This window comes from Triticum dicoccoides, chromosome 6B (assembly GCF_002162155.2).
Source record: "Triticum dicoccoides isolate Atlit2015 ecotype Zavitan chromosome 6B, WEW_v2.0, whole genome shotgun sequence".
Taxonomy (NCBI): Eukaryota; Viridiplantae; Streptophyta; class Magnoliopsida; order Poales; family Poaceae; genus Triticum; species Triticum dicoccoides.
In genome coordinates, this window is record NC_041391.1 from 627,057,099 (window position 1) to 627,068,074 (window position 10,976).

At 56.4% G+C, this 10,976-nt stretch overlaps 1 protein-coding gene across 1 annotated transcript; it reads right to left on the reverse strand.

Moving 5' to 3' along the window:
- Positions 1-524: 524 nt before the first annotated feature.
- On the reverse strand, positions 525-4,800 carry LOC119324750 (homeobox-leucine zipper protein ROC8-like). The gene is made up of 8 exons (XM_037598519.1): positions 3,941-4,800; positions 3,735-3,852; positions 3,345-3,533; positions 2,779-3,231; positions 2,595-2,693; positions 2,262-2,474; positions 1,613-2,155; positions 525-1,493 (listed from the first exon to the last, which is right to left on the reverse strand). The coding sequence occupies exons 1-8, from the start codon at positions 4,036-4,038 to the stop codon at positions 1,149-1,151; spliced, it is 2,058 nt and encodes a 685-aa protein (XP_037454416.1). The 5' UTR covers positions 4,039-4,800; the 3' UTR covers positions 525-1,148.
- Between the last annotated feature and the right edge of the window lie 6,176 nt (positions 4,801-10,976).

The following is a 10,976-nucleotide window of genomic DNA, read 5'->3' on the forward strand; positions in this document are numbered from 1 at the left end:
GGTGCAGCAAAAGACCATGCATGCATGCACGATGCATCGACGGAATTGAAGATCGATCGAGCTGGCTCTCCCAGCAGCATTTGCTTCTGGTCAGGGGTGGTGCACGCATCAATGCACGGCAACTCAACGCAGCTCCAGCGCGACCCAACGACCCATATTAATATGGCAAATTGAAAGGATGCCATGGCCATGCAGACGCAAATGCATGCTGCGACGCGTTGGCCGGCCCCCAGCCCCACACCGCATTACAGCCTGCGCTCTGCGGGCTCTCCTTCAAGTCCGAACACCACAAGCGTACGGGAAACGTCCGTCCGTCTCACTCGCTCTCATCTCATAGTCGGACAGAAACGAGTAACTACCGCCACTGTACAACATATCACAGGAGTCAGGAGAGAGCAAATGCAGCGAGCAGGTCACAATGGCAAATGGCAATGATGAGCGAAAGAGATCCACTCCACAGCGCCAGCTTTATACTACTACACGTTGTACTGGTACCAGCTCTGAAGAGACTTTGGAGTGCCATCTTGGGCAAAGGAAAACCTGAATGTTCATTAATTGATTGGAGGCTTTTACATTGATGGACAGAAGTCAATACCCGAACCATTCATCCTCTGCTGCGGCTACACTACACCATGGCCATGGGAGGAGGATCAAAAGGGAGGAGAAGAAGAAAATACAGAAAAAGAAAGAAGAAGATGATAGGACGTGGCCGCGGCGAGAGGAACGGGACAAGCATGGTGCGTTCTTGACTCCTTCGGGCTCATGCAAAGCCTCCAACTCCGAGACGTGCTCGTGCATGCGTGCATGCATGCATGCAAACTCCAAACGTAAGTAACCCTGCAAACCAAGAGATCATCATGGAAACTAGACTAGATACCTAACCAAACGTGGAAGAAGACGACGTTGGCGAGTGGGCTTCCATCCAGCGACCGGACGGCGGGGTGATAGCGGCGGCGGCAGAGGATGAACCCCAGCCGAGCGACACCACCACCAGCACCACCACCACGGCGCGCTCCTCCATCTCCATGAATGCGCGGGGCATTCAAGGCTCCAACCAACCAAAACCCCGGTTCGCCTTGAATGGGAATCAATGGGGGGAGGAGCTCTTACTCGCTCCCGCTGACGGAGGGCAGGCGGAGCGCCCCTCATCAATGGCTGCTGCCGCAGTTCAGGGCCGCCTTGATTTGCTCCACAGTGGTGCCGATGAGGCTGTTGACCGTGGCCACTGATTCTGCGTTCAGCCGCGACGATGGCAGGCTGCTCACCAGGATCTGGAACGCCACCGTCACCACCGACCCCGTGCTGCTGGACGCGCGGCCGTCGGGCAGGATGGTGAACCCGGACGGCAGCAGCGGGATAGACGACGGGTCCTCGCCGCTCATCACCACGTTCGCCGCCGGGAGGTCGATCGGCGCGTACACCACCAGCGACCCCGACGCGTCCGCGCAGCTCTCCTGCAGGATCAGCATGCTGTTCTGGCTCGCGTTCAGGCCCTGCATTCCGTCGAACACCTCGTCAGTCAACACCACATCCATCATAGTTCTTTGATAGTTTGAAGTTCGAACCCACGTACGTCTGCCATTGTCAAAGTTACGAGCTAGGCGATGCTTACTCTGAGCAAGGAGATGGAGTTCCCCGGGTGCGAGCCGTTGGAGATGCGGGACACCTCCTGCACCGGGTTGCCGTGCGAGAGCACGTCCCACTGGGAGCGCGTGTTCTCGTCGCGCACGAAGGCGAATACCCGGTCGCATGACACGGGGAGCCAGATGGAGGTGGCGGCGGTGAGCACCACGCCGCTGGGCTGCCCGGGGTCCGTGCTGCGGTGCACCATGACGCGCACGCCGGCCGCGTCGTCCACGCCCGCGCCCGGCCCCGACAGCGTCGTCCACCGGTGCTGCTGCGACGCGCTCAGGCTGGCGCAGAAGCTGCCCACCATCCGCTGCGACAGCCTCATCATGCTCCTCTTGCCCTCTAACGTCACCCCGGCGATGTCCCTGTGCGGCGGCGTCACGAGGCACGCGTGCCGTTCGCACGCCCTCTGCAGCGCTGCCAGCCACCGGTGCGCCCCAAACGCCGCCCCGCTCAGGACGAGGTCGCGGTAGAGCTGGTTGATGGGGGTCTTGTCCTCCGTCTCCATGTGTTCGACCCAGGTCACCTGACCGAACGATCAATTCCACACGCGTCATGAATCATGGCACACCCGATCGCAGTGCGGCAAAGTACATGGTGGTGAACTAAGCCGACGCCGGCGACGTGCGTACCTTGGAGTAGCCATTGGACATATCGGCGATGAGGCAGCCCGATGGGAGCCGGCGCGAGCGGGCCGGCGGTGCGCCGTAGCGTGCGTCCCGCTGCAAGTCCACGGAGACGTCGGCGATCGCCCACAGGCCCTGCTCGATCTGCCGGCAGTAGCGGAGGAAGCAAAACTCGCGCGTCGGGACGACCGGCGACATCACGTGCAGCTCCTCGTACATCTGCGGCGGCACACCGGTAAAAAAATTGTAAAATGGCCGGCCATGTGCGCCTAATGACATGACTAAATTAGGGAAGCAATCTACGCGTGCAAAATGGAGTCGGCGGTGGTCTGGTCTTACCAGCACCAAAGACTCGCTCCGGCCGGCCATGCCGTTCACGAGAACGTCGATCGTGCGCGCTCTGGTTACGATGGTCGGGAAGAACTCCGTCCACTTGCTCTGCAGACACACACAACAATGGCCAATGCACGTCACGCAAACGATTCCATCGATCAATGGATGTCAAAATGCAACGAAATCTCACCGAGTCCATGAACGTGTCGACGAGGGCGATGGCGCTGGTGAGCACGAGGCACGAGTCGCGGGAGCCCTCGACGTGCACGTCCGGGCCGCGGAAGGAGCTGCTCCCGGGCTTGGCGAAGATGCTATCGTACGTGTCGACGTTGAGCACCTCCCGGCCACCCGCCGCCTTGACCCAGAGGTGCTCGCCGGCTTGCGCCAGCCTGATGAACTCGTCCATGGCCCGCGTCGCCATCTCGGCCATCATCGGCCGCTCCATCTCGGACACGGGCGCCGGGAGCTGGAACGGGGAACTCCCGCCGAGCGGGTCCAGGTCCAGCGCGGGGCCGAGCGCCAACGGGCTGCCGAGCCCGCCGACGGAGAGCTCCAGCGACGACATGGAGAGCGGCTGCATCGACGGGAGCTGCGTGATGGGCCGCCCCAGGTACTTGGACGTCAGGCTGGACACCCGGTCAAGCTGCACCCAACCAAAACCACCGTACCATGCCGATCGTGGTGTCAGCGCAAATCGCGGCGGGGCAATCAAATGCAGGATGCAGACTGGTAGGTTGGTAGGCAGGGCGCGCTTGCCTCTTCTTTGAGGTGTGCGTTCTCCATCCGGAGCTTGTGCTCGTCGAAGTAGTCGTCGGCGCCGGAATGCGGGCCGCCGCAGGTGGGGCAGATGACGTTCTTGAGCGCCTCGCGCATAGCGATGTTCTCGCAGCGGATCTTGTCGTTCTCCGCGCGGAGGAAGCAGTTGTCGGCGCGCTCGTGCTGCGCCTGCGATCGCGTCATCGCCGCCGCCAGGCCAAAATTAGAAGCAGCACACATGGAACGAATTAATTTGGTTTAATTGCCGGCCGTCTCGCTCAGCAAAACACGAAGAGGGATCAGGAATCATCCCGTTCCGAAAGAAGGAAGGTGAAAAAGATGAGTTGCCGACATGGATGGGAGAGAACGAGGAGGAGGACGCGTACGTACCTTCATCTGAGTCCGGCGGTTCTGGAACCAGAACTTGATCTGCCTCGGCTCCAGCCCCAACTCCCGACTGAGGTGCATCCGCTGGTTCTCGTCCGGGTGCGGGCACTCCTTGAACATCCTGCACGCGCGCGCACACACAGGAGAGAAGATTAGCAAGCGAAGAAGATGGAGAAACCAGTTCAATTCATCAGTGGAAGCGAACGTACGCCTCGAGCTGCTGAATCTGGCGCGGGGTGTGGCGGTGGTAGCGCTTCTTGCGGCGGTGGGCGTCGGAGCCCGGCACGAGGTCGTCGCCGAAGTCCATGGCCCCGGCTTCCCGGCGCCTGCCTCCTAGTCTTGTGGGCACGTCGTTTGCTTCGAGCGCGCGCAATCCCAATCCGGCCGGCGACTTGCAGAACAAAGTAAGCGAGCGGTGCTACGATCGAGGCCTAGTGGTAGCAGTACCAGGCGCGCGCTATATAGACAGACGCCCTCGCGTCGCGCCTGCTACGCCAAGCTCTGCGGTGCCACTAGACGCGCGCAAGAGGAAGAAAGAAGCGGCAGCAGGGCAGGGCAGGGCATAGAGAGATGCAGCGAGCCAGCGGGGGCGCGGTACGAAGCAGTAACCTCTCTGGTCCTGGCGAAGCAGAAGCAGTAAACATGCATACAGCTCAGGAGGAAGGGAAGGAGAGGGAGCTAGCTACTTGGAAGAGAAGAGAGGAGAGAGGAGCTTTCCCCGCCCCGCTGGAGTTCTCGGAGTCAGCAATCAGGAGGCATCCACCATTGCTGCACCTGCCCGCCTTCCTTAACTCCTACACCCTCCCTATCTCTCCTCTCTCTCTCTCCAACTATAACGCACGCATGGGCATGGCAGCGGGCGAGCGCGGCACACGCGCTCAATCTATGGCCTCGTTGGATTCGCGTTACGTCTACCCCCCTCTCTCTCTACAGCTCTACTCGTCACTCTCTTTCGTACTCGTATGGTGTGCTGCAGTGCGGGTACAGTGTGGAGGAGGAGCGATAACCGATGCGAATTAAGAGCCGGAGGGAGGGAGTATTGAAAAGGGGCCCGCCGCTCTTCGAGGCCTCCCTCGGCTGGCTGTCCTACTGTTGCTCGCTCTCCCTCTCCCTCGGCCGAGGGCGAGGGCGGGTACAGCTGGAGCCATTTATGTAGCAGCACGGCGTAACGGGTCGGGCCTGCTCTGTTGACTTTTCTTCCCCGTTCTCCGTCCACAGCACTACGGCGTTCTCTGCCCTCCACAGCTCCACTGCTTCTGCAGTATGCTTAACAGTTAAACAAAGCCTAATTTGTGTGCCGAGTGCTGACTAAACAAAGAAAAAAAAGATCATCAAGTACTAGTATAGTACTCCCTTCGTTCCAAAATTCTTGTCTTAAATTTATATAGATACGGATGTATCCAACACTAAAATGTGTAAGACAATAAGTTTTGGGGGAACCAGCACAACCCTCTAGGGGTGGCTTATCTCATTATATATAATGGATGTGTTACAATACATACAATATACGTACATAAGTACAGAAGCTATACATAGTCTAACACCCTCCCTCAATCTTAGCCACTTTCTAAAGAACTGAGAAGGGTAAGATTGCGCCTACAAGCCTCAAACTGTGGTAGAGGTAAAGGCTTAGTGAAGATGTCTGCAAGTTGATCCTTAGATGAGATAAACTTGATCTGGAGTTGCTTCTGTGATACACGTTCCCGTACAAAGTGATAGTCAACTTCAATGTGTTTCGTTCGGGCATGAAATACTGGATTTGCAGAAAGGTATGTAGCACCGATGTTATCACACCAAAGAATAGGAGGCTGTGGTTGAGACAAACCCAACTCCTGAAGCAAAGACTGCACCCAAATATCTCTGCAGTAGCATTAGCCACAGCCTTGTACTCAGCTTCAGTACTGCTACGTGACACAGTAGCCTGTTTCCGAGCACTCCAGGCGATCAAATTAGGGCCAAAGAATACTGCATAACCCCCCGTGGATCGCCTGTCATCTGGGCTACCAGCCCAATCTGCATCAGAGAAGGCCGAAAGGACCCGAGAGGAAGTCGGCCGAATATGCATACCAAATGTCAGGGTGAACTGAACATAACGAAGAATGCGTTTAACAGCAGCCCAATGAGTATCTCTGGGAGCCTGAAGATACTGACAAACCCTGTTAACAGCATAAAAGATATCTGGTCTCGTGATCGTCAAGTACTGAAGTCCACCAACAATGCTCCTGTACTCTGTGGCATCCGCAGGAGACAAAAGCTCACCATCAACAGCTGTTATCTTGTCGGTAGACGACATGGGTGTGGTGGTCGGTTTGCACTTCAGCATGCCCGCTCTTTGTAACAACTCCAAGGAGTACTTCTTCTCCGTAAGGACAAGACCAGTAGCACGAGAAGTGACCTCAACTCCAAGAAAGTAGTGAAGCTTCCCAAGATCTTTGACCGCAAAATCAGCACCAAGAGAGCAGACAAGACCATCAGCAGCATACTGAGAAGAGCTGACAAGGATAATATCATCGACATATACCAAAAGATACATAGTGACTTCTGGCTTCTGTAGAAGAAATAATGAAGTGTCAGCAGTGGACGGCACAAACCCATGAGCACGAAGGGCAGAGGCAAGGCGGGCATGCCAGGCACGAGGAGCTTGCTTCAAACCATATAGTGCTTTGGAGAGACGACAGATATAGTCAGGACGATCAGGATCAGAGAAACCAGGCGGCTGTTTCATATAAACCTCTTCCTCCAAAAATCCATGTAGAAAAGCATTCTGCACATCAAGTTGACGAAGTGACCAACCACGAGAAACAGCAATGGAGAGAAGAAGCCGAATAGTGGTAGGCTTGACGACAGGACTGAAGGTGTCCTCATAGTCAAGACCATGGCGCTGCCGAAAACCGCGAGCAACAAGTCGCGCTTTGTAACGCTCAATAGATCCATCTGAATGCTTCTTCACTTTGAATACCCATTTTGAGTCAATAACATTTACCCGTGGTGGTGGAGGAACGAGAGTCCATGTCTTGTTACGAAGGAGAGCATGAAACTCCTGCTCCATAGCCTCTCGCCAATGTGGAATGCGCAGGGCAGCCTGATATGAGCGAGGCTCAGAAGATGGATCCGCAACAGCAGCAGCCAAGCAAGCAGCCAACCAAGCAACCGTACCATCCTTACGTTCCTTAGGTTTGAAAATGCCACTGCGACTGCGTGTATGTGGTCGGGACACAGGAACCACCGAGGTCGATGGAGCAGCCTGCAACGGGCTGGAGGACGGCGACGTTGATGAGTCAGCCGGTGACGAGGAGCCAGACACAATAGCCTCAGGCTTGGTCGGCGAAGAAGGCCGGCCCACCGGCGAAACCGGCAGAGCAGACGAAGCAGCTGGTGACGCCGGCGTCACAGACCGGGCCGATGGCGAGCCCGGCATAGTGGGCCGTGGCGCGGCCGGTGTCGCGGGCCGATCCGCGGATGAAGGCGACGTGAGGACGGCGTCGCGGACCCGAGCTGCAGGCGAAGACGGCATGACGGGCCGAGCCGCGGGCGAAGACGGCGTGACAGGCCGAGCCGCTGAAGACTCGGCGGCCGCTGGCGAAGAGGGCCGAGCCGCTGGAGACTCGGCGGTCGCTGGCGTAGCGGACCGAGCAGTGGAGATGCTCGGCGCAACGGGCTCTTCGGGTGACCATGCATGGGCACGCGAATCGATGCCATGCAACATAGGGCGATCGACGTGCCCATCAGAAGGCGGCGATGATGATGGTGAATCCTCCAACAGCTCCAAACGAGCCCCACGTCCGGTTCCTGCACCATGGTTAGGTAACAGCAAAGGAGAGTATGCAACATCATCAAATTGGTCAGAAGCAACAGAGGATGAATGCAGAGATGGTGGTTCGATAGTGGACACAGGAAGTTTGGCAAAGGGAAAAACATGCTCATCAAACACGACGTCCCGAGATATATAGACACGATTAGTGGGAACATGAAGACATTTGTAACCTTTATGAAGAGAGCTATAGCCAAGAAAAACACACTTCTTAGAACGAAACTCAAGCTTGCGCTTATTATATGGACGAAGATGCGGCCAGCAAGCACACCCAAATACCTTGAAAAAGGTATAATCAGGTTGTTCATTAAGGAGAACCTCAATGGGAGTCTTCATGTTTAAACACGAGTGGGAGTACGGTCGATGAGAAAGCATGCAGTGGTGAAAGCATCACTCCAAAACCGAAACGGAACAGATGCATGGGCCAAAAGAGTAAGACCAGCTTCAACAATATGACGATGCTTACGTTCGACTGAACCATTCTGCTGATGTGTATGTGGACATGCTAAACGATGAGCTATCCCAAGCGACTGAAAGAAGGAGTTGAGGTTGCGATACTCGCCCCCCCCCCCCAGTCCGACTGGACATGAACAATTTTGTGCTTGAGAAGACGTTCAACATGTTTTTGAAACTGAACAAAAATATCAAACACATCAGATTTGCGTTTAATAAGGTAAAGCCAGGTAAAGCGACTATAAGCATCAACGAAACTGATATAGTAATTATGACCACTGACAGAAGTCTGAGCAGGACCCCATACATCTGAAAACACAAGTTCTAAGGGATGTTTCACCTCACGACTGGACTCCGAAAAAGGAAGTTGATGACTCTTCCCCTGCTGACAAGCATCACACACTGCTACATCTTTATTACTAGACAAACTAGAAAGCTCATGACGACGCAAAATATGACGGACAATAGGTGTGGCCGGGTGACCAAGACGAGCATGCCACTGTGACGGAGAGACCCGAGCTCCACTGAAAACACGGGCGACGCCAGGATGCTCCAGACGGTAGAGGCCCTGGCACAACCGCCCACTAAGAAGAATGTCCCTCGTGCCCCGATCCTTAATAAAAAGATCAAAAGGGTGAAATTCACAAAGCACATTATTATCACGTGTGAGTTTAGGAACTGAAAGAAGATTACGGGTCACAGATGGAACTCGAAGAACATTGCGAAGCTGAAGACTCCTATTGGCATGTCTAGTGAGAAGAGATGCTTGACCAATATGAGAGATGTGCATACCTGCTCCATTGACGGTGTGGATCTTGTCGGAGCCATGATAGGGTTCACGAGTGTGAAGCTTCCCCGTCTCGCTGGTCAGATGCTCTGTCGCCCCAGAGTCCATGTACCAGTGTGGATCGATGGAGTAGGACTGAGTGTGTCCCTGTTGCTTCTGCGGCGCGGGACGATCAGCCATGGCGACCTGACGGGCATTGTTGCGTGTATCTTTGCCGTCATTGCCAAGACCAAGGAAGCTTCGCTGGAAGCGCTTATGACACTTGGAGGCCCAGTGCCCATCGCGGCCACAAAGCTGGCACACACGTGGACCGCCAGCCCCCGGTAAGGTCGCAGTAGGTGGGGGGGCCGAGGCGGGCGACGGTGGCAGCCCCAAGGGAGACCGGGGTGATGAAGAAGAGCGGCCACCCTTGGTGGTGGCGTTGGCCGAGAGGGAGCCAGTGCCCCTGGAGCGGCGTGTCTCGACCCGTTGCTCAGTGAGAAGGAGCCGAGAGAAAACCTCGTGTGCCAGCATGGGTGTCGAGTTGCCCCGCTCGTTGATGATCTCGACTAAGGCATCATACTCCTCATCAAGACCATTGACAATAAACGAGTTGAACTCGGAGTCGGTGAGGGGCTGTCCAATGGAGGCCAATGTGTCGGCGAGGCCCTTGACCTTGTTGCAGAACTCAGTGGCAGTGGAGTCAAGCTTCTGACACTCTCCAAGCTGACGACGGAGTGCAGAGACACGAGCCTGGGACTGCGCTGCAAAGGTTCGCTCAAGGATGGTCCAGGCCTCATGAGACGTCTTCGCGAAGACAACAAGTCCGGCAACTGCCGGCGAGAGCGACCCCTGGATGGAGGAGAGGTTCACCTGGTCCTGCCCCGTCCAGACGCGATGGGCCGGATTGTAGACCGGACCGTGCACGCTGTCTACCAGTGCGGGTGGGCAGGGAAGCGATCCGTCGACGTAGCCTAGCAGGTAGTGACTCCCCAAGAGCAGGAGAACCTGCGTACGCCAGAAGATGTAGTTGTCGGCGGAGAGCTTGATGGTGATGAGATGACCGAAGTGAAACGGCGGCGGCGAAGACGATCCCATCGAGGGGGCTGCCTGGGGTGCAAACACCATGGAGGCAGCCGGAGGCACCGAAGCCGATGCGGGAGGAGGCGGGACCGCAGCCAGGGCGGACGCCGCAAAGCTCGCGGCCGGGTCGGACGCCGCCAACCCCGCCAGCGGGGCGGTGTGATCCGCTTGCGGCAGGAGCGGCGGGACAACGCCCGCGGAGTCCGCAGCGGACGGCGGTGCCGCGGTGTGGACCACGAGGTCGCGCCCAAGCGAGGGCGCCGGCGGCATGGAGTAGACGGAGCCGATGCTCCTGGTCCCGATCGGAGCCGGAACGGCGACGGCATCGAGCGGGAGGTTGAGCAGAGCCGCAAGAGAGGCCGGGAGAAACCCCGCAGCAGTGGAACCGATGGTGGCGGCGCTCGACATGGCGGCGGTGAAGGCGGCGGCGGCTGCGGCGGCGGTGCTGGTATTAGGGTTTGGAAGCGGAAGCGATCGTAACCTAGCGTGATACCATGTAAGACAATAAATTTTGGGGGAACCAGCACAACCCTGGGGGTGGCTTATCTCATTATATATAATGAATGTGTTACAACACGTACAATATACGTACATAAATACAAAAGCTATACATAGTCTAACAAAATGTGAATAGATACATCCGTATGTAGACAAATCTAAGACAAGATTTTCGGAGGAAGTACGATACTTTTCTTTTACCGCGCGCGTGCAGCCATAATTTAACCTGGCTTTGGGCTTCCGTTGATTGGACTAGGACTGGTGATGGGCCGGGCGGATCGATCCTGCACCGGGATCAGACGAGAGATCCGAGGCCGGAAACCTGGAAAGAAACGAGACGACAATAAATTGCCGCTGTGTCCCAAATGGCATCGGGATCCGAAACCGAAAGATCGAACTCAACACTTCCTTCTATGCCTCTCCTCCTCGTCCCTCCCTCACATCACCTGCCAGCCAGCGAAGCAACGCAGACCTGCACCCATTTCCATGGATCGATACATGGACATCGATGAATGGTGCTTCCAAACCTGAGATTCCATGATGATCTTGGCCGCCATTAACATAATCGTCTTGCCGAATTGTCAATTGGTTCGATCAAGTCAGCCGTGGAGCGCCATGACCATTGACTTGACTA

What these genes read in the sequence shown, in the direction of transcription:
- LOC119324750 (XM_037598519.1), bottom strand. Translation starts at nt 4,038, where the DNA reads ATGGACTTCGGCGACGACCTCGTGCCGGGCTCCGACGCCCACCGCCGC. An exon ending in CAGATTCAGCAGCTCGAGGC is followed by an intron (nt 3,853 to 3,940) that starts GTACGTTCGCTT and finishes GCGCGCGTGCAG; the next exon opens with GATGTTCAAGGAGTGCCCGC. An exon ending in TGTCCAATGGCTACTCCAAG is followed by an intron (nt 2,156 to 2,261) that starts GTACGCACGTCG and finishes TCGTTCGGTCAG; the next exon opens with GTGACCTGGGTCGAACACAT.